Genomic DNA, 26,188 nt, shown 5'->3' with positions numbered 1-26,188 from the left:
CCTCAAAGAGGCATTGTTATGTCTCAGCTGTAGTGGAGGATTTACATATTGACAGAGAGATGAAGTGTAAGTACAGGCTGCAGCACTTTCCATAATCACACTGCAATGAATAATAGAACAGAATCAAATTGCGCAGCCCTGATTTACATGCTGCCAATTAATTTGCAGCAACCAAATCCAACGGCTAATGAGATTGTTTGAACTTATTGTACACATAAAATACTCCTTGTTCTTCTGTTATCAGCCATTAATAAATTATCAGAAAGTAAACCACCTCCAGGCTTATGAAAGGTATTTGCGGATGGGGCTAATCGTTGTTTGTACACACGCTTGTCACTCGGCGGCTGAAAGCTGCTTACCCAGACATCAGGAGCATCCCAAATTGAATTTCACGGCCTTTGTTTTTAGACAAACAGCAGATTAATTTGACGGGCTCGGCAGACAAGACCCGAGGAGTTGTTTCAAAATGTTTCAGACAGTTATTTATTAACCTGTTGAAGTTCATCACTCCAAATCTTCCATTTCACATCATCGGCAGGTATTTTTAAAAAACAGGACGGACTGCTTCTCTGCCGTCTCTTGTAAAGAACATTTGAGTCTTTTTATACACAATATAATTATATTAGCAGTTTGGGGCAGTTACAGGGATGTGATTCGATAATAAATATTAAATTGGTACACAGTCAGCCAAGAAGTCTCCTTTAAGCCTCCTTAAAAATCTACACAGGTATTTTCCTAAATGTATTAATAAATATCTACTTATATTCATCAGGAAAAAAAGAGAATCTTCCAAACTTGACAGTTCTGTGCATGAATGGAAATAAGAAAATCACTAAAGTTATTTTAGATTATAGGTAGAAAGACAGTAGGACTAATTAACTGCTGACCTTAAAGAGAGGGAGTTTCTGAGCAATTAACCCAAAACTCATTGCTGTTTCTTTAAAGTCTTAATTATTGGTAAGAGAGATAACACTTGGCATACTATTAAACCAAAAATAAAATAAAAAGTAACTCAAATATTGTGGCACTATGGATTTTTTTGCAGCCTGTCAATACAGTATTGACCTCATAAAATGAAACCTCACATTATGGATGCAGAAGGAGGTGAGTAAAGAGAAAGAATAACTTTGGCTCCGTACAGATTGAAGAATACTCTATTATTGTAATAAGAATCAATACTGATTTCAAACTTCAATTTTCATTTAATGCAGCAAATGTTATATTTGCGCACAAACATGCTCAGTTCTTTACGGATCAGGTTGCTGGACTTTCACCTCCACCTCAGCAAGCTGGCGTCCCAGGCAGCTGCACTAGTTGCACACAACACTTGAAAGACAAAGTGATATTTGAATAATGCTTTCCAGTGAACGCACAGAGCTATCTGCACTTCAGGGGTTTCAGTTCAGCTGCTGCCAAGGAAGGGAAACAGCAGGCACAGCCAAAGCAGGGGAGCCAATATTAGCCAATGTTCAATCATAGTTCACTAATTTATGTCTTCATTTCGAAGTTATAGCTGGCTGTGCCCATTGGTCTCTCTGCCAAGGCCCTTAAGATACAGATCTGGTTTTAAATGATTTTCAAGCCTTCAAAATGTATGCATGAATCAACGCTGGTGAGGATTTATGCTGGTTTCAGAAGTGCACACTTCAAAATATCCGTGTTTATGAGTCATTATCGTCACTCATTCTTCAAAACTGATGGTCTTGAATTGAGAGACCAACAGGAAGAACCTCTTGTTTGAAATGCATTCACTCGTTGAACAGGTTTTTAAGAAACATTTTGCTTCAAGGCAAATAGAAAAAGAAATCTGGGAGAGCATAATATTAATTTCATATCCCATTCCATGTTAAATTTTTATCAGACAGATCTAACTTTACTCCAGTAGAAGTTATTCGCAAATGTCAGATAAAAGTAATAAGCAGACGAAATGTCACATTAAAAGTGGTTCAAATTGATCTTTTTCTCTCTCTTTCTTTCTTTATTTGCCTTTTTTGTACATCGGAGGAGCAGCGTATTATCTGAGCCCATCTGACTACCTCCCCTGGTGAGGAGTGGTGGTGTGGTCCACGGGGAACTCATCATCACTTTAAAACGCGCCAGAGACTTGGCACAAAAGAAGCGCTCGCAGGCGAGCAAAGGCGCAAAGGGACTGTCTCTTATTACACCGACGGGAAACACGTTTCGCACCTTGCGCACTGTCTAAGAAGACTCCATTAAAGTCATAAAAACGTGGAATTTGAGTTGAAGAAACTTACTTTGGCTGCACCAGATGCGACGCTCTTTGGCTGCAGCAGCAGTCCGGTGATGTGGATGTGGTCATTACGCACGAACTCGATGTTTACCTGTAGATCTGGACTTTAACGAGCGCGTTGCTTTTTGTTTCATTCCCTTTATTTTTGTCTTAACAGTCACATGACGCAAACTGTTGTTTGTGGACCTGATTTTGTGGTGAGACTGTGTGCCTGCCAAGTGGAGTCGCGTGTCTGTTTGCCGATAACCCGCAAGGAAACATGAACGTCTCCTTTTTCGACGTGACCCAGGGCGCGCTGTTCAACGGGAGTCAGACCTTCGCTGGGACTCTGGCCACATACTCCGGCAATGGCACAGACAACGTGGTGACCGGCGACGGCGGAGGGTCCCTGGTGCTGGTGCAGGACGAGCGCAAGCTCTTCGTCATGCGTGTGGTGCAAATCGCGGTGCTGTGCGTGTTGTCGCTCACCGTCGTGTTTGGTATATTTTTTCTTGGGTGCAACTTGATGATCAAATCCGAGAGCATGATTAACTTCCTGGTGAAGGACAGGAGACCCTCCAAAGACGTGGAGACGGTCATGATCGGGCTCAGCTAGAGAGCTAGACATGGCACTGTGGAGAGCTGGAGCGGAGATCCGGTATGAGGATCCGGTACGCGTTTCCTAACGCAGGTCAAGATCAGCATCTGCATGTAGAGACGCTCTCTCTGTGTGTCCTAGTGAGGAAAGATATGCAAAAACACATTTCCTTCCGACACATGACTACAGGAAAGTAGTCCTACGACCAATGTTTGTGCGTAAAGTTTGTGCGTAAAACACGGGCAATTGTTTACACGTGGGCCGATCTGTTGAATCTTTGGAGTGAATTTAATGTTGCCAAATTGAACAAAGTGACGAAAATGTTTACAAGCTGTTACCTCATTTTTTCTTGTTTCTTTTCTTCTTTTCTTTCTTCTTTCTTTTTGTAACTTTGAAATGTCAGTGAATGTTTTCCAAAAGCATGATTGTGAATTCTTATAGTTCCACCTCTGCCAGTGTATGTGGACGTGGTGGAAATGTGGATATTCTCTATACAAATTTTTCTTGGTCTTGTTTGGTAAATATGAATAAAAATACTGAAATCTTGCACGTTTTTCAACGAACTCCGTCACAGCTTTATGGAGTGATTCCTGTTGGCATGCTCGCTAATTGATCTGTAAAGTGATTTTTGGACCCGTTTTGCACTTTTGAAATCACTGATGCTGCATGAATTATTTTGTACCAGAAAAAAAAAGGAAACTTGAAATTGCAGCATGCAATTAAAACACTGAAATGTCCATATTAAGTTTTGTCATCTGTTAATTAACATCATGCAAATCATTTAACAAGTGCTGCGTATTTAGTTTTTTATAGATTAATTTTCAGAAAAATATACTTGCACATATATTTTTCTTCCATCATCTTTCAGCTGAGAACTGAATAATACCAATCTCTGAAATAACGTGATCCATATCTCCCTCCACATATAATCTTCTTTACTAATGCACAAGATGCAACCATTCGGTGAACACATTAACACGCTATGGTATGTGCACTTATTAATTTAATAACACAGTTTTGTATTCATGCTGACAAAAGTACACAGAAAAGTATATTTTGCATCGTTTTATGATGTTAAAGTTCAGATAAACATTTTGAAGCAGTAGGAGAGAGGCGATGAGAGGCCAGGCTGTGTGATCCATCTTGCAGACAGCAGGCTGAGCTCATATAGGCTTCACAGCATTTAATCTCTGAAGAGTGACCAGCTGCCATCAAGAAACATTCAGACTCACCCTGACTACTTAACTCTCCAGTAGCTCCCACTGCTCCTTAAGAGTTTAAGTATGGCAGCCAGAGAGGGTCATGTTCAGAAAGTGTGTAAAAGAGAGTATAAATGTGAAGAAGCTAACGGTGACGGAGGCTCGGTGCAGCTTTAGAGGGATTTCACACGAAGAGGACATGCAGGGACATCCAGCTGTCATTGTGCTTTAAGATATCATTGCTCTTCCTGGACTGAGTGTTTGCACATCACACACACACCTGTTTCCTCTCTCAGAAAAATAAACGTCACAATTTCCCTTCCAGACAGACAGAAAACCCACAGACCGTTTCACTGTAGGTGTCTGATATTAGGTTTCCATTGTATCGAGCTCAGCCTTTTGGTTCAATTTCACTTCTATTTCTTCTCTATTTTGGTCTGCACCCCCTCCTCCTTCCCTCTCATGTGCCCCACTCAGGAGCAACCAATGTTCTCATTATTATTTCAGTACTTGTTAGGAGAGCTGGGGTAGATGAATCCTTACAAACACACCCATGCATCCACACATGTGCCCATTCACCGTGCACACATTGGACACTGATGTGCAACAGACCAGCAAATTCTGACCTCAACCAAGAGTATCTCACAAAAACAGCATGAATAAATAAAACTTATTTGATAATTAGACTTTAACGACTGGGAACAACTCTACCGTCTATCTCAGGTACAACACGTTGTACTGCATAGCATGTGTGCGTATGAAAAATACTTAAAACATGAAATATGCTGACATAGGAACATCTACTGCCCAACAAGTGCATTGCTTTTGCTTTAAATTTTCCGGAGCATGACAAAAATAAAAGCATAAATGATTATTCACACTTCCATAAATGAATATTTAAAGCCTGAATATCATAAGTTATTTGAAGGGGGATGCTTTAAGCACTTGTTTAAAGAGTAAGTCTGTGATTTCAGTTGAATACAAACAGCGTATATCAGATTTTATGGGGAGGAGGTCAAGAGGTCAGGCTAAATTATCTCCTGCAGTATATGCAGTCATTCTGGTGAAGAGAACTGCTTTTAAGAACATGTATAATAGGCCTGTATAAGCCTATTTTTCTTCCAAAGCCTATAATAAAAAATAAATGCATTTGTTCTGGTAGTGTTCCAAAGCACCAGATAGTGTTTATTGGGCACAAGGAAGCATGCATGCTATTTTTAGAGTTAATTGTTCGGTTATTAACTTGTTACACTGAAACTTATTGGATAGGCAGGCATTGCCTCATATGCAAATTTAGACACTGTGCTGAGAAAGCGGGGCTGCAGATGGTGGTGGTGGCGGTGGTGGGTGGGGGGCTGAATAATTCGGGGGGCCCACTGACAGAGGCCCTGGAATGTGGCAGATGTGTAGATGTGTGTTGTTTTGCTGATATCATGGGGCCCAAAGTTTCTAGCAGCACCTCTGCCTGAAGTTTACCTTGTTCCAGACCTCTGAATTGGTGCACACAGATAGATCCGGTGTTGTCCTCATCGAGGCCCGTTTCCCAGGTAGGGAACAGCAACAAAGGCAGTCACAGCTTTGTAGGCGGGGATGTCAGAATATAAGAGCGGGGACATCATCTTTCTGTGCTCCAACCAAAAAAAAAAAATAGCAACATAAAAATGTCCAGAAAGATGAAGCGTGGAGATCAACACAGCTCTAAAAGTTGTTGTAAGCTGACTTACAGACAAAACAACTTGATAAGTTAAGCAGCGGCTAAAACTGATTTGTATTGACTGAAAATGACTTTGGAGGGACAGATTTGTCACTCGCTGACATTTCAGCAAGACCGCAACCATAGAAACATAGCAGCTAGCATCCATCACTAGCATTCTCTGTAGCAGAACAGTGGCCACATCAGCGTAAACAAATCCGGTAAGATTGATATTTAGCCTTTGACAAGCGCTCAAACATGTCTCCAAAGTTCCTAAAGTAAAACTATAGAGTCTCTGTAAAGTCAGTGCTTGTCTGCAGTAGCCAAAGTTTTGATTCACACAAAGGGTCTCTGCACAGTTAGTATGTCACACAATATACAATCAGGCATCAGCTTTCTATGAGCTGCATGTGAAATAACCGACTTGCAATTTAGTTTGCATGAACTAAATCTGAGACAGAAACACATCCCTTCGAAGCAAAAGGCAGATATGCAAAACTATCACACCCTCACTTCACTAAGCAAACATTACACAACCAATATCAGCGCTGGCACTGCACAGAAACCTGCTTCTTTATGAGCTGCTTCAAGTAGGAGAATGCATTGAGCAATTGAAAGAACCTAATTTTTCTCTGATTGTGTAAGACCACATTCTCACACAAAAGTCTCCTCTCTTGACTTGGCTGAAATTCAACTCAAATTACTCACCGTCTTGCCTCAGATCCACTTAATGTACTTATTTTCTCACCTCGGAGGCACTATGAGTCGCCCACTACCACGAAGCATATGCTAAAGAGTTAGCATGGTGCACCATCCATGAAATATTATGATGCTTCTCTTCTCCAACTCAATGCTCTGAAACAATCATTTTGACAAGGATGCATGTGCTGTTGGACTGCTTGACGAGGAGTCATTGTTATAATGAGTCAGTTTGCACCAGCAAAGGTTGTGATGTAGTTAATTATAACAAGTGCACGAAGAGGATATTAATAAGCTAATTTTGCACCGGCAGTGCCGGAACAACACATTAACATGTTAACCCTTCACCCCAATCAACATGTGTGCGGCTGTGCAGGTTTGGCGTGTTTCAGGCTCTCTCTCCATAAAGCCACTGTACGTTTTCTTGTCAGGAAGCATCACCGCTGACCTTTTACAACAGAGACCTCGCAGAAAATAATGAACCATGCACTGGCCATGAAATCATGACAGAAATAATGGTGATTAAACTAGCAGTGGCATTCAGCACTTAACTGCAATAAAGATAGCTCTGCCAAGAAGCTTGGCTTTGAGTGAAAATACCTAATAAATCAGAGTGAAGGTCTCTTGTACCTCTTCGCTTTTCACCAGAAAAGTTTGACACAGTACACATTTGTCAGCGTCTGCGACACTGTGGGGGAAGCCATTTTTAATTCCCTCTGCTGGTTTGATTAGAGGGCAAGATACACAAAAGATCTGTTTTCTATGCAGACGCAGATCCCACAAAGATGAGGTGGCCTTTCTCAGCGCCGTTCAATCTGTTTCTAATGGGATGTGTTGCATTCAAAGGAGGAAGCAATAACAATGCAAGCACTGACCGTGAGGAATGGAAACGGTGTCTCATATCTAACACAGGTGAGCGCTTGTAAATACTTTTAGTCCTCACTACACACACACACACACACACACACACACACACACACACACACACACACAGTTGCGTTTCCATTATTTCTGGGGACATTACATTACGTTCGTTTCCTGGAGACTTATCCTAACCATAACCATAACCATAACCATAACCATAACCATAACCACTACTTGCCTAACCATAAATCTCACCTTAACCTTAGCCTAAACCTAACCTAACCCCTTTTGAGGTGGCATGGTGGGACAGTGGTAACACAGTCGCCTCAGAGCTAGAAGGTCTGAGGTTCGATTCCCACCGGGGGCTCTGTGGGCACTGGGGGCGTGTCCTCCACCATGACTTTGGTGCCTGCTGCTTGAGTAAAGGGGCCTTTCTGTGTGGAGTTTGCATGTTCTCCCCATGTTCACCTGGGGTATCCTCCATAAAAAACCCCACTAAAGATCACCACCTGACCAATGGTGACAAAGAGGAACTGGGTCCCCGGGCAGCCCACCACTCCTGATCCCCCCAAAATTTGGTAATGTACATTATGGGGACTTAGGATTTGTCTCCATAGGGAAAGGGCGTCCCCACAATGTGACCTGTAAACAGGTTTATGTCCCCACAACATGAGAAATACATGGACACACATACACACGCAGTTATGTTTATTTTATCTCTTGGGACAGCGCATAGACTTAGATTCATTTCCTGGAGACTTACCCCAAACATAAGCACAATCACTGCTTTCTAAAACCTAACTCTTACCCTAAACTTAACCCAAGTCTTCACACTAAAAGTCAACAGGTTGTGTTATGGGGACTTAGGGTGAATCCCATTTCTCTTTTCTACCCCTACCCCTTAGCCCTACCCCTTGTCCCTTGCCCCTTGAAACGAAGTGCCAAGGGGTAGGGCCGAAAGTCAACCCCTCCGAATTGGGACACCCCTTCGACAATCGCGTACGTCATCAGTAGTCGCCACTGCCTCTTACGTAGGCAGATGCGACGAGCTAATGCTACCGTCACATTCGATTTGTGTATGACATTCCTGCATGTTGTATCCCACAACGCTGTCAATGTAACTGAATACCAGCAGCGAGGTTGCCGAAGTTATTATTGATAACGTTATCACTGCAGATTATCATCAGGGCTGCCCACAGAGCACCGCTAGTGGCATTCAGCCTGGCAACGGTAACCACGTAACTGAAGCCTTGACTACTATCGATTTTTTTCGGGGGGGGGGGTTACGAGGAAAATGACCACTACACATTGAAACAACGTTAAAATAGACAATAAAGTGGTTTTCGTACATTTTAAAACTTCGTTCATGGAGAAAATACCGGTCTGAGAAATCTGTCGTACCCCTCCGTTTGGAGTGTGCCTCTCCGTTGGGAGGGGTACATAGCCCTACCACTTCCCCCTACCCCTCCGTCATAATGGGAATTGGGACACCCCTACCCCTCCACGTGAACGCGCAAAACGGAGGGGTAGGGCCAAGGGGGAGGGCCAAGGGGTGAAATGGGATTCAGCCTTAGTGTTAGAGTTGTCCCCATAAGGAAGGGAGTCCTCACATCATGAGTAATACATAACCCCCACACACACACGCACACACACAGATGCACAATAAAAAGTGGTATAACTTGGCAGTCATTTTAAACAGTATGCCACCACCTGGCATCTGCACTCAAATATTTTACTTTCATTTCACTTGAACACAACCTGTTAAAGTTGCTTCACTTATGCTGCAGCCAAAACAACAATATTCCCCGAAATGCATTATTTTCTTAAAGCAAGTATATTAATTAGATTAATTCTCGTAGTTGTTGTGAGGCCCCTCACTGGTTTGAGCCTGTTGAAACGGGTGTGAATTTCTGGAAAACACTTAAGGTACATTGTCTAAACATGCACACACAGAGCACGCACACACACATACATACATACAGCCAGGCACACACCTTCCTCCACGTCCCCCCAGGCGAACCGGTGCTGCATCCAATTCAGCAGGGAACCAATAGTCCTTGCATTCAAACTCATGAAATTTTAAATAAATCTATTATGTGCAGGCAAATGAACAACAAACAACAAAATTGCCTCATTCTTTCCATTACCCACAACACCATGAAGTTGAAAAGTTGGCGATTGTGCACACACACGAATACACACGCACGCACTCACACAAACACTTAACTCAATTAATGCATTTCAAACCATCCACAAAATGATACACCTACATCATTTCACACTCACAAATGTGTTTGTGCTGCACATATTCTCTGCGTGAATGTGAGCATCGTTTGCCAACGTGGCTGTTCGTTGAGTTCATAATAACACCGTGCTGTCAGCTATAACCCTCAAGGCATTTTCAGTCTTTCGGTGATGTGATGTGTCGCTGAGCTTTTTTACCTTCCCAGTCCTGAACTTTGCCTGCCAGCGTGTCAGCAGCTCTGTCCCTTCCCTCCCTGATCCTTTCTACCCGTCTGCACGCGCCGAAATGCCTCGTTCTCAGACAAAAGCCGTTGAACTCATGCAAACACATGTTGTCATGTAATAACGGATGAAACGAGGAGATGATAAAGGACGACGGGAAGGTGGCGGTGATAATACCCCGGTGTTTGTTCTGAAAATAAATGAAAATGTGGCACCAAAGCAGAGGGAATTTGCCACTGAAAAGAGGGAACAACAAAAGCTTTATAGTTAAAAGAAGTTAATTATCCTCCTTCTTATTAACTTCTTCTTCTCGTGAGGACACTTATTTTATTGGTGTGTACTTTTTAAAAAAGCAAAACATTAAGCCCTGCCATAATTTCAGGGAAGTGTTGTTTTTTTTTCTACATTTAAAAGGTGGTGCTCCGGTCCATTTTGCATTACAGTCATTACAAACAATATGCAAATCAACGCTTAGTATTCACAGGTTTGGCTCTCACATGTGTTATTTTGTGAAAAGAGCTTAATCATATTCAGAAGGAACAGATGCCTGCAATAAAATGAAACAAACAGAGAGAAAGCCGGTGGTAGTGTGATCTTTAACAGCCCACAATCTGATTCTGCAGCTTTTACGCACTGAGAGGCAGAACAGGTACATCAGTCTGTGCCTCACTCTTATTCAGTGTGACATGTGCTTTCTCCTGCGCCCAATCTCTCATGGAGGAAATCATAAACTATTTTAAATTAGATTATCTAATGAGCCTCCAACCCAAAGGAAAGTTTCAGATGGAGCATAATACCGCAAAGGCTCATTGTCTGTGCAGGCCTTCGGCAGTAAGGTTAAATCTAATTCTCGTGAGGGATGGCGAGTCATACGCCGCACCACACCATCTTTCATTTCGCTTTTAACCGCGGATCACGTCCAGGTCAATCCTGCATCTGGATACGCGCACGTACCCCGGCGAGGGCGAGGAGACAGCTCGGCACTGGGGATGTCAGATCAAAACAGGAGAAGGGAGCTCGGCGCAGGTTTTGTCTGATTAAGTCAGCGTTCAGAGAGGAGCGCCGGAGAGAGGGAGCTGAGACGCGGTGACACCAGCTTGACTGCCTTAGGTGGAGACAGTCATCATGGGACTAATCAAGCCCACAATAAACACAAAGCAAACAATCAACAGAACCGGAGCTCATTCTGTTTAAGGCGGATGGCATTAATATGCTTTTTTCTAACGGCCGTGTCCTCTCAAGGGGCTGGTGGGTGTCTCATCCCATTGCTTTCCACTGAAAATCACTTATATTGACCATCAACTGATGTACTGTTCTGCAGCATCATTACAAACCATTCCCATCGCCTACAACACACCTCCCCCAACCACTTACATTTAAATGGCCAAATGCAAGATAATTAGTGTCCGTGCCAAACTAGTTTATTATGTATTAATAAACTCAGAGTGTGCACGGAGACGTGTTAATTGGCTCGAGTTGGTGGTAGGCACCATACAAAGCTTGTCCACAGCCGAGGGAGGAGGAGGGGGTGGGGGTGGTGGGGAGCGTCTGTCAGTCAGCCCTCCTCCTGAGGGAGAGGAGGAAAAGGAGAGAGAGGAGATATATTCAAAGCCTTATCTCACATTGTCTACCTCATCCTTACATGGCAGGCAGCGGAGGCAGAGAATCACATCCACCCTCTATGGCCCGTCCTTCACTCTGCTTCGGCTGTGTGATGTCATCATCTGTAGATATCACCTCTCTTCATCTCTTCTCTTTTGATTCGCCATTACTGAACGTCGCTATTGCGGAGGAGCCAAACTTCTGCTCTCCTGAAGGGGTCGAGGTGACATTGGATGGCCCCCGACGAGAGAGCGCCGCGTCTCTCTGACCGTCCAGTTGTTCCCATCAGAGGCCAATCACATGCCGCAGAGATCAATCAGACAGAGTTACAGCACAGCCGGGAACTTATTATCAACCCGCAAACACACGCTGGACGGCAACGTGTGAGCAAAACTTTGCGCGCGTGCGTGCTGACTGTTCGTTGTCTCCGTTGAGGCTGGAAGCAGCGCGCGCTCATGAGTGCCAGGCGACGTGAAGCCTTAAAAAAAACTGATTGCGCTCCTCGCTGACATTATCTACGCAGACGTCAGCGAGCCACGCACGTGCACACACACCCGCACGTGAGCGTGGACACACACATGCATGCGCGCGCGCACGCACGCACACACACACACACACACACACACACACACACACTGCTACCGCCACACGAGGACTGCAGGGTGGTGTTGCCATAGTAACGGGGAAAGGTAATGGCCATGTTCTTGAGCTGATGCCGCAGGGGGTGAGGGGCAAAAGAGGTGTGTGTGTGTGTGTGTGTGTGTGTGTGTGTGTGTGTGTGTGTGTGTGTGTGTGTGTGTGTGTGTGTGTGTGTGTGTGTGTGTGGAGGGACTGCTGGGGGTGTTGGCTTGTGAGTCGGAGCCATGATAAGAGCTTTAATTTTAAATCCGGCATCTTACTGTCGCCATCCATGGACCAACAGGGGCGACGGCCCCTACAGAGCCCCCGCGTGCCAACATCTGAAGAAGGACAATAAGTTCCGTGCAGCGGTGATGCCACGCGACTTGTTTTTAATGCCTTCAGCAGAACATCCAGCAAATAGTTAATGCCGTTAGCTCTGGTGCAGAGAGAGCTGATGGGCAGTGGCCTTCCCTCTCCACCGCCGGGTTATGAATAAATGATCCCTAATGCAATGAGGTAACCCTTTAACCAACACTGATGACCATTTCTGTGTGTGTGTATGTGTATGTGTGTGATTAAATATTACTGAGAAGTGCGAATAATTTAATCATACCTCAGCAGTGCGGTCCCTATAGAGAGCTGCTTAAGTGTCAGCAAGCTCCAGGCTCTCATTCATATTTGACATATGCATATGGCTGCTGAGATGATCTAATAATAACCTGAAGATGCTCAGAGTGAGCTCCTATCATGACCTGGTGTCACCTCGCTGTGCTTCATTTCAGCTCTGGGTGATTTGGTTTAAATCAATATCATTATGAGAATAATGAGGCCTGTGTCAACAGTGGTGGGATGGAACTAAGTGCATTTGCTTTAAGTGCTGTACTTAAACTCGATTTTGACATATTTATGCTTTAGTTGTACCCATATTTTCTTTTTATGCTCCGTCTATAAACTTCTAGCTCATGTCATATAAAAGATTGATTGAATGAACGTTATGCACTGATACACATTAAACCAACAGCATATTAAGGAGTTAAAATTAGCTTCACATCGACCAACTTCAACATTAAAGTACTGCTGACATATTAATACATCAACAATAATGATCCCATAACAATTTAATACACGGAAATAATAAACAATGCTATTAATTAAAAAAAATAATAGTGTGCTGATAACAATTTTAGTAGCTTTCAGCTTCAGTTTCCAGAATTCTGTGAAATGACGAGTTATGATGCTGAAGTCTGGTTTTACGTGATGTTGTTGAAGTTTTCCGGGGATGATTTTATTTAAAATATTCTCAGAGTAACATGATTATCTGATGGCATCTCTGTGTTGGTATTCATGAAGCACTTTTCTCACTTTTTGCTCCTATAAAAAAACAATCTGTTATTCCAAAGGCGTTGATGCGAGGCGTGTGGGCCGCTGGATAGCAGGATGAGAATCATCTTTTGGCCACTCTGCCAATTAAAAATAGTTTCTTCGTCTCCTCATCCCTCTCAGAGTTGGTCATCACCTGCGGTTGTTCCCATCTCCCCCCTCTTCCTCCATCTCCTCCTCCTCCTCCTCTCTCACTGCTTGGTGCCTCCCTTTGTGTCACTTTACCCGCATGATGACAGGGAGCTTTTAAAAATAGAGACGATCCACCCAGATTACAGCGTTTTAATTACAGAGCTGGAGATGCGATGGGGGTGTAGAGGCCCCTTCCACTGACAGCGAGTGGGGAGGGATGAGGAGGGGAGGGGAGGAGGGGAGGGGAGGAGGGGAGAGGAGGTGGCACACTGAATGTAAACTGTGTGCTAATTAGTGTCGTCTGCCATAGTGAAGCTCAGGCTGTAAGCTTGTATTATCCATGCATTGTTGGCTGTGTCGCATTTGGAGCGCTCCATAAACGCACACCTGTGGCCACATCACAGTTACTGGAAATTAAAAAAAAAACACTTTTGGGGAGACTGGGGGCAGTTTAAACAAGACAGCTGCATCACTCTCAGCTCCTACAATCAACCCTGCATTTTATCTTAGCAATATAAATCCCCACAATTTCTTACCACAGCTGTAAAGTCTGCGAAGTATTCATCAAAGTAATTACTGATTATTATTAAAGCATTTAAAGTGATTACACATACATCTTTCTTAGTAGGTTTAAAGTAGATTATAATGCCCTGACGTAGGCTGCTCTTCAAAAAAGCATGAAGAACATGCGATACTGTATCATCAAGCCTTCATTAACTTTTTATACACCAGTAATGGGTGGCCCACAGGAGGAGCAACAGTTTTTAACAAATACAGACACACTCATATAAACCAATTACGTGCTGCAAGCCTTGTGCTAACTGTGCATGCGCTGCTAGTAAATGCTAAACAGTAAACAGGGGGTAAGAATTAAACGCTGGCCAGTTTAGATGTAATCTAAACAGCTCTGTAGAATCTCTAGGCTGCTGATTATTAAGGATGTAGTCCATGTTATCACCTGTTGTAATGTTGTAGCCATGAGGAAGTGCATGAATATTTTATTATGTAACTGAGCCACATTTTGACTCACATTTTGAGTGTGTGTGTATGTGTGTATTGATGGACGCTATTGTCCCAAATGCAAACGACACCCCACAGTGGGAAAACTTGTGTGCAGTGGTGCAACAGCTTCACAGACAGATCACAACACAAAGACATAAGATCATAAATCTAACCTGTCAGAATACTGCACTGTCCACATACAGTGGCACACAAACCAGTGCATACATACACAGATGCATATACATGTACTGCATGTACCACATATCAACAAAAGTGTTAATACTATAAATCTATTTAAAATAGATGAGGCCTCTCAGACCAGTTCTCTTCCATGTTAAGTGGAAGCAATCTGGGTAAACATCTCATTAGCACAATAATCACTGGTATTTTTTAACTGGCTGTTATTAGTTGTTGACTCACACATTTGAGTATTTCAGCCTGTTGCATTTTCTTAAAATTAGAAACACATTCCTCCATCCTGAGTTCACTTTACTTCACTGAGTAGCAGAAACCAGGAACCCATTAGAATGAAAAGGCGCCTCTTAAGTGCCTGAATGTGCCACCTTACTGTTTATGTCACAGCAACGAGGCAGAAATGCTGCAGCGCACTTCAGCGGGTTTTATTGTTTTGCATTTTTGCGTAGACTCGTTCCAAGTGCACAAGGTTATTCCAGTTATGCGATAAAAACTATGCAAATTCCTTATACATGCTTGTGTAGGATAGCTTCATATGCAGAAATACAGCAGTGCTGGTCAACCTTATCTTCTGCATGTGCTCATTGGCTTCACACCTGATGTCCTCTCTTGTTATACGCCTGGAAACGATCTTTCTGTCTGTCTCATCCCTGGCAATCTAATGCACACGTGTCCAGCCATCCAGCATTCATTCCATCCAAGACGTCGCAAACTTTCTGCAAGAACTGAGGAATTTAGAGTGAGGTGAAAATGTCCAGAATGTTTTGGATTTTGCCTCATTTGCGTCCTTTCATAGCCCGGAAAACAGGCGCTGAGTCACAATAAGGAGCTGCTTTTTTTCTCAATTTCATGTTGCATGAAAATGAAGCACGATGTAGAAAATTACCGTCCAATTTTCCTGAATTTCTGTGAGACGTCTATTGTGCTGAATGTGTGAAGAGCCTCGAAAAAGTGGGCTCAGAAATGTGCTACCCATGGTAAAAAAGACCCCTGTAATATCTGAAGTTGTGGGTGTTTTTTTACTTTGACATTTAAGAAATAGACTTTTTGATCCGCATCATAAAAAACTAATTGCGCCCAACGAGATTCAACAGTAAGACATGAAAAAGTCCAGAGTGGGTGGATCCTAAATTCATTTTGTTTCTTTTGGTTTCCAGCTGCTCTGCTTTGGCTTCCAAAGTGAGCTTAATTACACAAAGAGCATGCACACTGTGGGTCAATCACAGATGGAGGGAGTGTGTGTTTGTTTGCTTTGGCGTGTGCGTGTGTGTATGTGTTGTGTGGGTGAGCATGTGTGCATAGGCGTGTGCAGACTGTTGCTTGTGTTTTGGCACCTTGGCAACCTGCTACTGTGTCCCTCTGCATTTCAGCAAACAGGTTACGATCACATACTGAATATGTTGTAAATAATATCAGCTGAGGCCCTCACATATGGCGCGGACAGAAGATATTTACCCACACTTGGACTATGATCCACATGCTTTTCAGATATTTCTTGTAAGTGTGAATTATTTTAACACGTTCAGACTGTCAGCTGAAGCTCTTTATCTAAGCAACAACCAGCCCTCTGCTCTCTCTATATCTCCAGCACAAACTCTCATTTGTGGCATTTGAAGAAGTTTTTTAATAATGTTTGCATACGGGGAGATACCCCTTCGACGTGTCCCTTCCTGTGGAGTGGAGCTTCACCTCCTTTATGGGTATCTGCTGCAGTTTATTCTCAGCCACTGCGCCTCCAGGCAGAGAGCCTCATTACAGCCCCATCTCTCCTCCCCAGGCTCCCCAGCAGCCCCCCGCTGTCGTGCAGCAGCTCCCAGTGACCACAGTGCCTCCTGGCTCCTCGGCTTCCATTAGACCCGGTGGTCACGTCAAGGAGGGGATGGCAGACTGTCAGCACACACGGACTAAATCTCTTGATTTCACACTCGCAGCTGTTCTTGCCTGTCTGTCACATTAGCAGCTTGCTAGCAAGCATTCAGATGTATTATTTATGGTCTCCCCTTGAGCTTGGACAATTGGATAAAATATATGTGCATGAGTTTGTGTGTGTGTGTGTGTGTGTGTGTGTGTGTGTGTGTGTGTGTGTGTTAAATTCATGTCCAAATGATGCAGCATGCTCCAGTCGGGCCTGTTAACAGCTTCTAAAGGTGTCATCTTATTACTCAAAACAAAGTTTTGCAAGTAGGTGACAATAAGTTCAGCAATTCAACGGTTAAAAAGTTCCCATAAAAGTGGATTTGGGTAAACGGTTATAATGGCTGCCTGAGTCCAGCTAGTGGACAATCCTGTGCTCTAATTTCAACTGAATTAATTCAAAACTTGTGGTTGCACATGCTGAAATTTTGGATTTATGGATCAAGTGCTTTAAAATGTGTGAATAGTTTGAAGAACGCCACAACGCAATCGAGTAATTTGTTGCATGTGTGCACGGCTTAAATTCTGTCCTCTTGTCACTGGAAAAGGTAAACGATTCACCAGGGTTCATCCTGTTGAGCGGACGGTTTGATGAGTCAGTTTTAACTTGTGTGCACAGACAATGACCTCACCAAACACCAAATTTCTATTAGGTGCAAGGTGCACATGTGCAGGGTCTCTGTGTCTGGTGATGCTACAACCTGACTATACGGCTGACTTAATCATGTCTATTAATTGACTGCCGGTGTTACCAGTGCTTCAGTTAAAACTGTGGCTTTCTGGAGTTGTCAGTCTGAACATGTTCTGAATATCAACAGCACAATCAGATACGTTTTTGTGCAGCCAGTGAGAGACAGAACATTGAGTCTGACACTGCAAATGATTTTCAATTTGACAAAATGTGGCTAAAACGATGGAGGGTGACAACTCTGACAAAACAATTTCCCCACAGCGAATACAGCCGCTGGATGTTACGTTTAAGAAAAGCTCTGCGCGTGAGCTGATGCAGCCCAGCCGTGTTTCACCCAGTCACATGTCCTTTGCATGCATATTCCTCAGACCTCCATTAGCTGACATTATTGCTATATTATTTATGAAATTGACTCAAGATGGTGAAACATCACAAATCGTCGAGTTACTGAATGTTGCATCACCGAGCTAACAAAGAGCTGATGTCATTCATATTGGCTGGAAAGCTTAACACTTGGTGGCAGCAGGTCCAGGGTGACAAATGTTACTCAGAACAGCGGTCAGCCACACGCGTGTATATGTTTAGTTCAGAGTTATAGTAACTTGAACTGACTTCTCTAAATCTTGGTCGGATGGAGTATTTATGTTGCTGTGAAGGTGTGAAATAATTTGCAGAGGTGAGTCATTGTCAAACAAAATGTTGACGCACAAGGAGGAGAGAAAATTGAGCGTGGCACCTCACATTCACCACCTCAGTTTGACACAATGTGGGTTAATCACCTCGTCACCTCGAGGGAAGAGGACAGAACAGCAGGCTGATAAAATGCATGAGACAGTCAGATAGTATGTGCGGTGTGTAATATTCTCAATATGCAGACCTTGTAGGGCTGATGATGATCCAAAGCACCACGTCACATGACCGTGTCGGCCCTCAGCTCGCACCCCGGCCCTCCGCCTGGCGGGTACGAGACGAGGCTCAGGGTCCACTCGGTTAATAGTTGGAGCCAAATTTGATTAAAATGGGCCACAAGGTGGAAAATGAAGCTAAGTTTGAGTGTATCACGCTTATCTTGATACGATAAGATGCAGAGGAAAGTGGATTGAATCCTATTCAGCTTCAACACAAACTCAAATTCTGCTGCTCCGCGTGCACAAACAGTCAACAATCAAATAATTTCATTGTGGCGTCCCAAATTTCAATTTCAGTGTCCTCCAGCAGTTTGATTGTCTCCTGTTTCATGGGGAGTTGTATGTACAGGTGTATAACTCATATTTGCTGAATAGACCTGGAAAACTATGGACTTTTTAAAATTTCTTGCAGCCTGAGCTGAAACTTTAGCAGAGTAAACTTTGTAATGATCTTAGTCTTGCACTCACTAAAGCAGGGCTGTTTTTCTCCCTCACTGTCAGGCTCCCAGAGATCTGGTGATAATTCAAGAAAATGAGGCCAAGCTGGAGGTTTACCACCACTATTACCAGCCTGCCCAGTGCCTGTCCTACCCCGCATCAGGTCACGCTGGTCCAACAAACCCACCTCTCCTCCACCACCCAGGCCATCAGAGCATGTCCGCTGCATTTCATGACAACTCACTACCTGCCAGATGAGCTAAAAAGTCAAATGCACATTCATCACTCTGAAACAAACTGACAAATAATCCAATTTGTTCTGTTAGGAGGCCGTTTCTATCAAATCATCACCTGCTGGCAAGCTGACACGTTATTTATAGCGGACAGGAGGATTTAATTTGGACAGACAGATCAAATCTATGAGATTTCAATTAAAAGAGAAGCGACATTTTCTATGCAGAGGCTCCACTTTGGGACGCAGAGTTATTTCTCCCATGAAAATCTGCTTTTAGAGAGAGTAGATGTCTGGAAAGGTTGACTGACATTAGCCTCGCCTTGCCTTAATACAACTCCTATAATGCACACATTCATTGTCAGTGCGGCTCTGCAAAAGCTAAGGAGGGAGATGCGTCATGTCTTCTGGGCTGTGCTTGACGAAGCTCTTCTCACCTTTTTAGTAACTGTCAGTGCTATTAGAAAAGTATGAAAAGTAGTCAGTCATTGTGCATATATCCCTAAAAATCACTGCAATAAGCTCCTTTCTCTCTGCCCTCCAGAAAAAGGCTTCTCAAAATCTCAACAGCAGCTTTAAGAATAGCGACAATGGATCAATAATGTATTTATTAACAAATACACTTTTTTTTTTAACATTTCTCTTTCACATCATCTTGATAAAAACATCCCAGAGATGTAAAACACTGATGAACATTTTTGCGTCTGGTGTGACCAGGCCTGCTGTCCCTCCTCCTCCTCCTCCTCCTCCTCCTCCTCCTCCCCCGCCCGCCACCAGTGGGATCGTGGGAGTCGACATCACTCCCGCAGCAGGTAAAGCCGACCACACATTAACACCCAGCCAAGAGCCGATTAACACAGTCTGCTCCCGTGGTGTCATGGGTGCCTCCCAAACAGGTTGACAAGAGGCGACAGCAGCGAGGTTCACAGCAATTAGGACGAGAAGGGTACTGATTGGAGATGCTACTAGTGATTATGGTGATGCTGATTGTGAATGGCTGAGGAGATGAGTTCATCAGATGCTTTAGATCTGTGTGATGTAGTATAATGTTCAACCTACATTACCCAAATTATCCAGCAGGGAGCAGCAGCACATGTTAAGTGGGATAGCAAACAGACCACAAGCTACACAATATACAGTATACATATATACATAAGATGCACTGTATTGACAAGCGTTCAGTGACTCTTCATGCTGAAGTGCTGATAGGTCATTGAATACCACCACGGGCAACATAGCAAGAGTGTGACACCACATAAGATCAATTGTTGTGTAACACTATGTGACCTTGTCTTAAAATACACCGTGATGAGCAGTCAGAAGAATAAGAGCAGGATCATTACACAGGTGATGACAGAGCGAGCAATAAAACCATGAAAAGAGCACGAAAACAGTGTAGTGCACAAGCTGAATTGAATATTTAGGATATAACAAGTGTTTGCCTCACTGGTTCAAACTCGTGTAAAAGGGAGAAGCGTTGAGGTTAAGGTTTGCATTAACTCTTTTGCAGGAGCAGATCGGTTGAGTTTGCCAAACGGGATAATCCAGAGAGCAGCGTGCAGCAGAGACAGCTGAGGCATAGGAAAGAATTTCAATGTCAATTTACTAGATTTGTCTGCAGCAGCACACGCTGGCTCGTTTCCCACATTCCTTGGCCTACACTGAAAATAGTTTCAGGATTTGGGGGTTCATTTGGAGTTTGAGAGCTGGATTGCACCGTGGCAGCGCAGGGTGGGGAGCACCGGGTTTCAGCAGCAGTGTGGGAGGGGGATTTCAAAGAGAGGGAGCAGAGGCGGCACCCAAAGCTCTCATAAAACATGAGGATTAAGAGCTCAAATGGGAAGAACGTGCCGATACGGCTGTCTCTCCACTGTCTCCAGGGTAATGCCAATGTTTACCCAGCTATTAATATCAAACCACCACACGCCGCCTATCATAGAGACCCAAGTGAGAGTGACGAAAGAGGGAGCGAGGGACAGTAGGTCAGAGGGGGTTAAAGCGAAAAACATATTCAGGAGGAAAGGGAACTAATGCAGGAGTAATAATTAATACGTTAGATTGAGTAAATTGTGGATTTAGAGAGTAAATGAGAAAGAAGAGGCCACGCAGTGCATCCATTAAAGCCCTGCACACTAATGAGGGAACAGTGCGCTCTGTTGAGAGCAAACACAGGAGGTGGGACGTGAAAGATTAATGAGGGATGTAAAGTGTTGAAGTGGGGATTGTTGGAAGGGTGGAGCTCGCTGTCACACTATGTACAGTATGCCTCCAAGTGATGGGTGACAGATACCCAGCAGTTCATTTCAGCCTGCCGACCAAAACTTTCCATATTGTTCCTTTTGCTGCTGCTGTTATTCACATATTTTCTTTTTTCATTCATATTAGTTAGATTATTACCACTTCGTATCATTCGTCAGGTTATAACCTCTTTTTGCTGACGTGATCAGCCCATTTCCTCTGTGTTGGGTCCCATTTTGCTCTGTCCACGACTTAATGTCTCGAGGGAACAATAACGTCTAATCCAATCTCTTACACAGTGTTCTACAGTGATGAATCTGCCCACAGCTGCAAGACTTAGTGTTGCCAGAGTTATAACGCTGTCCTTCCAGCTTAACTCAGCTGTAACTGCCTGGTGTTGATCCTTGTAAGCAAAGTTAGATGAAGCCTTGAGTGCTCACGCTCTATCTTCATTTTCCTCCGTGGACATCTTTTGATTCAGCAGCCTAACTTTGCCATGAAGCCTCCTCCATGCACTGCTGAATATACTCAGAAATGAAAAAAACAGTCACAGAGGAGTGATGAGCAGCTCAGCTTTTATTAATAAAAATAATAAATATCAAGGAAAATATGTCATTATTGCACACATTTCAAATTCATTTACAACACTACATATTTCCAGTTAATGCAGCGCATGTTCCTCTATCGTCTACATATATATCTTGAGCTGCCACTCAGCTGGCGCGGCGGCTCGGTTAATACTCAGTAAAGAACAGGTTATTAGTTTTTCTAAGTCCTCCTGATTAGAGGCGTCAGACGGCGCACACTCACACATAAAGAGGGACGCACACACGCGTATGTACAGCTGCAGTGTGTGATTATGCCGGAGCATTCTGTACTCTTCACAGAGACCAGAGGCTGTCAAGGACGTGTGGAGGCCTGGAAGGTGACCAGCTCCGAGGCATGCTCCCTGACCCCTCTCCCCTCCCCTTCCCCTCTTTCTCTCCGTCCCTCTTTAAAACCTGTCTCTTCCTTTTGCGTGTCATTTTCCACCTGTCACTTGCATCATTGCACGCCTTCGCCACCTCTTAGCTCAAAAATTCCATGAATACCATCACCTCAAGAACACTTCCATTTGCTTTCTGAGGATATTTGCACTTTTAAATACAAAGTAAAGGTAAAAGAAATGGCATGCGGCGTGGCTGAGGTGCACCAGTGCGTGCAGGCGTTGGGTAGCAGTGATTCCACCGAGAGATCAGCAGATGTGGTGAGGACAGCCGGCCGGCACAGGCACCGATCAGCCCGTGGCACAGCTGAGAACACACACCCCGCCTCTCCATCACAATGCCTTCACATGGCCATTTCTAATACCGCTCACCACCAAATGCCAGCAATGACAAAGCGTGACATTTACCTGGTGCTGTGCTCGCCGAGAAACACAGAAAGTGCTAAAGATCTACAGTATTTAGGGTTTTAGATGGATGTCACTACAGATAAATCTATATACACCTTGTCATGCTTTTTCCAGACACACTCTGCTCAGTGATTAGCCTTTCCCAGCTGTCACCCTCTTGGTCTCTTCCGGGCAGCCCGTTTTGTTTTTCACCCTCTCTGGGCCTCTTGGGACATGGAGCGACCCAGAGCTTTGGGTGCTTTGGCGAACTCCATGAGGGTTGGCTTGACCGGCGGGAGGTCTCTTGTGATCTCGTCCACGGTCCTCTTGCTGGGACAGGCTCCGTCCGGGGTGGGGAAGGGCTGCAGGTCCTCCTCGGTGTGTGGGGCTCCACGCCCGAGCCTGACACCCAGCTCTGCAGGAGTGAAGATGGGCAAGGGAAGGGTGTGTCTCTTTGGCAGCAGCTGGTGCTCCCTCACCCCTCTTTCCACGGTGCCCACCCTGAAGACACCAGAGGGGCAGGTCTGCACCAGCGGACGGGCCTGCCACTGCCGGGACAGAGTCTCCCTCCGAGAGCTGTCGTTCATGTTCATTGCCTGCCTGTGGGCATCGGAGAAAAGTTCAAGTTAGAAGCTGCGGAGCACAACTTAATTAGACAATCGCTGCCTTCAAATATGAGAACAGCTCTACCGAGAACAGCCAAGGAAATGAGCAAACAGATCTCAATCCATATCCACGGATGGTGGATATCACAGGCACACAGGATACCCCCTCCACCCCCCACCCCCCCGTTCAGTGACGTACCACATTAAAGGGACCTTCATGTTTTCTGGTCGGTCTGAGAACTCTCACCTGTCCTGAGGTTGAGTCTTCAGAGTGACACTAAGCCAGTCGGCGCTGTAGCTCTCCCTCTGAGCCTTGTTCTCCTCCCGAACAGTGCAGGTCAGCTCAGCCCCCACCACCTCACCGTTACGCTTCTCCAGGACGGTGCAGACTGGCATCATCTCTGCTGTGTGAAGATCTGTCTCTGATTCTCTGTCTCGAGGTCTGGTGATGCGGCCGTCTGCTCGAACAGTGATGCTGCAGCTGGCTGTCTCTCCCTCTGGCCTCGGATCTGTCCACAGCTTTTATACACGTCCTGTTGCTATTTCTGATCCATGTTGTCACTCTACAATCAGTGTGCGCTGACATCCGACACCAAGTGCTCCATGTCTCATTCCCAGAGAGCTGGAAGCCACTCTGAGGAGGGGTTAAGGGTAATTGGGCTGAAAATCCCCTGATTCTCAAATTGTATGCCCAGCCACCTCTTTAATCACTCAGCCAAACGCTTTCCACTTCAGATGGGACCGCAGGGTCTTAGAGGGCAAAGTATCGTGAGGGCGTTCTGCATGGAGATGATGAAAACATGTGACACACAACAGGTTTAGTCCACAGAGAGGAATCTTAAAAAGGTTTTAATCTTGATGTGCACGAAGCAGCAGGACGCCGCGCTCGTGTGGAAAGATAACAATGATGCAGCAGTTATTTGTGCACAGGATATTTCAGGCATGGAGGTCTAATATGTGTATGGATCAGACTATAACACATCAGGCAGCAGGAGATAAAAGGTGATCAATAGGAGAAATTCACGGAGTATCCTGAATTTTAAATCATAATGCAGCTCAGGGGGAGTTTATACAACAGCTGTGCTTTGCGATAACATCGAACCACCTCATTAAATGCCATCACAGTGCGCTGCTTCATGGTAGCAGTGAGAGCTCCATCTCCAGTGATTCATTACCTCAGTGACAGAGCGCCACGCAAGCCATAATCAACTCAGGTTACAGACTGTGAAGCCGGCACACACACACACACACCTTCCACAGTTGTCTGCTGGTGTGATGTTACGACCGGTCCCTGTCTCTGACTCATTCATCCACATCAGGTTCTGATATCACCAGATAACAGATATCAGATATCACACACACTCATACAGTTTTATGATCCTTATGACAGGAAGTCTGATCCGTCACACTGTCGTTAAATGTGTTTTTATTAGCTTCACATGTAATGAACAAAGTGTGCAATCTGCTAAATCAAATCAAATCAAATCTACAGCTGTTCTAAATGACTGGCATTTCTTTCTACACACCACTCACGTCTTGTCTTATACAACAGTTAAATGCTATTTTCCCTCTGACTGTCAAGAGCGGCAATATTTCAATTTCCTGTCTAACTTCTCAGCAGGGCGACGTCGCGTATGTAAATTATTGCTCAGAGAGAAAAGAGAGCAGGAACACCATAGGCAGCCCTGGGGTCGCGCATTCAGTCATGTTATGACACCATGGCAGCCATGAAATGCCATTTCAGAAACCCAGTAAGTCACTATGCAGGCTCCTTCAGCGTTGAGATCATATCTTTTTAGGATTGGCTTGAAACCGAGCACACAGAGCGATGCTTTTATTTTGTATTTTTTGTTCTGATTCAGATTCTCACCTGCTAAACCTGCAAGAGGACTTCACCCCTGTGCTGTTTTCAGGTGAGTCATGCCACACTAATGAAGCCAGGGGTGTGGAGAGTCTGTCAGGGCGAACAGTGATGAGGTGGGCCCAGTCACAGTGATCACCCCCCCCTCTGTCCTCATCTCATCCCTCCACCTGCACCAAGCCAGGCCCAGCCAGGAAGAACTCAGCGTTGCATAACAACACTGCCACAGCTGCTGGGAAGTGACATTTAAATGAGCTGTCACCAGGAAAGAGACGGGGGAGTGGGAGGGAGAGAGGGAGGAGAAGGGCAATTGCGGGATAAAGCCTGGGCCTGTCAGGAAGTGGTAAATAAGGCAAAACCTTGTCACAGTGCAAGTTTTTGAGTTTTCTGTGGCTGAGGAATGTAAGGGAGGGCAGAGAGGAGCCCCCTATGCAGGTCATCCTGCTTAGCAGTAAGAGGGAAAGCTAACTTTGTATTGATTCCTGCACACAGTCGTCAGCTTGACTCCAGTGCTTCACCAGTGTCGGGTGTTACCGGCTATATGCGTGTGTGCCAGCGTGCCAGGACTCTGGTGCCGTGCTCGAACATGTGCCCCCAGCAGTGTTTCTCTTACATAACAACAACAACAAGGAGAAGCAGCTGACCGCCATCATCACCATCCAGCTTGCAACCCGGTCCGGTCCCAGCGGGACGGCCAGACGCCGGACGGGCCAGGATTTGTGGTACGTGTGCGGATCAGAGTCCAAGCCAGCCAAGGGTACACAGCTGAGGGTCCACGTGAGGACAGGAGCAGAGACAAGAGGACCCTTCTACTTCGCTTTGAGGGAACGTTGCTCTCGTGCTGCAGTTTCTGTGCGATCACGGCTCAGCGCTCACTTCCACACAGCAAATTCTATTTCAGATTTCCAGTCACGCAAATTCTTTTATTCTTTGTGTTATTTTTGAATCGCTGGGAAGTTGTATCACTTCACTCGAGGCATCGCAGCAACATGTGACACTGAGCACATAACAGGCGTCAGACTGGAGCTTTACTTCATCATGAACCGGACACCAGAACACACACACACACACACACACACCCCCAAACTGTCACATGACTAGAAATCCCTCACATTTTCTGTAAATTCCTCCTTCTCCTTCCTCACCTGAACGACACCTCAGTCCCACACAGACCACTTTAAAACATACAGTACAACCATTGAACTTCCAGCTGCTGTTTTTAAGATTTTTTTTTTTGGGGGGGGGGGG

At 44.7% G+C, this 26,188-nt stretch overlaps 3 protein-coding genes across 3 annotated transcripts; 2 read left to right on the top strand and 1 right to left on the bottom strand.

Moving 5' to 3' along the window:
* Window positions 1–2,061: 2,061 nt before the first annotated feature.
* On the top strand, window positions 2,062–3,559 carry rprml (reprimo-like). Its single transcript, XM_070981560.1, has one exon. It carries the CDS (start codon window positions 2,511–2,513, stop codon window positions 2,844–2,846), a length of 336 nt encoding a protein of 111 aa, XP_070837661.1. The 5' UTR covers window positions 2,062–2,510; the 3' UTR covers window positions 2,847–3,559.
* Window positions 3,560–7,280: 3,721 nt separating this feature from the next.
* On the top strand, window positions 7,281–19,765 carry LOC139343091 (proline-rich protein 29-like). Its single transcript, XM_070980493.1, has 6 exons — window positions 7,281–7,331; window positions 16,459–16,560; window positions 18,164–18,247; window positions 18,696–18,850; window positions 19,582–19,676; window positions 19,761–19,765. The coding sequence occupies exons 1-6, from the start codon at window positions 7,281–7,283 to the stop codon at window positions 19,763–19,765; spliced, it is 492 nt and encodes a 163-aa protein (XP_070836594.1).
* Window positions 19,766–21,661: 1,896 nt separating this feature from the next.
* tcap (titin-cap (telethonin)) lies at window positions 21,662–23,695 on the bottom strand. Its single transcript, XM_070981621.1, has 2 exons — window positions 23,327–23,695; window positions 21,662–23,074 (listed from the first exon to the last, which is right to left on the bottom strand). The coding sequence occupies exons 1-2, from the start codon at window positions 23,476–23,478 to the stop codon at window positions 22,684–22,686; spliced, it is 543 nt and encodes a 180-aa protein (XP_070837722.1). The 5' UTR covers window positions 23,479–23,695; the 3' UTR covers window positions 21,662–22,683.
* Between the last annotated feature and the right edge of the window lie 2,493 nt (window positions 23,696–26,188).

The sequence above is a fragment of the Chaetodon trifascialis genome, chromosome 15 (assembly GCF_039877785.1).
Source record: "Chaetodon trifascialis isolate fChaTrf1 chromosome 15, fChaTrf1.hap1, whole genome shotgun sequence".
In the NCBI taxonomy this organism is placed as follows: domain Eukaryota; kingdom Metazoa; phylum Chordata; class Actinopteri; order Chaetodontiformes; family Chaetodontidae; genus Chaetodon; species Chaetodon trifascialis.
This window is presented reverse-complemented; position numbering and strand designations above follow the sequence as displayed.

Bases quoted from the DNA above. Each gene is read 5' to 3' on its own strand.
- rprml (XM_070981560.1), top strand. From the start codon at position 2,511: ATGAACGTCTCCTTTTTCGACGTGACCCAGGGCGCGCTGTTCAACGGG.
- LOC139343091 (XM_070980493.1), top strand. From the start codon at position 7,281: ATGCAAGCACTGACCGTGAGGAATGGAAACGGTGTCTCATATCTAACA. The intron at 16,561-18,163 runs ATGGCAGACTGT...CAATATGCAGAC, and splicing joins GTGGTCACGTCAAGGAGGGG to CTTGTAGGGCTGATGATGAT. The intron at 18,248-18,695 runs GTACGAGACGAG...CCTCACTGTCAG, and splicing joins CCCGGCCCTCCGCCTGGCGG to GCTCCCAGAGATCTGGTGAT.
- tcap (XM_070981621.1), bottom strand. From the start codon at position 23,478: ATGATGCCAGTCTGCACCGTCCTGGAGAAGCGTAACGGTGAGGTGGTG. The intron at 23,075-23,326 runs GTGAGAGTTCTC...CGATGCCCACAG, and splicing joins AAGACTCAACCTCAGGACAG to GCAGGCAATGAACATGAACG.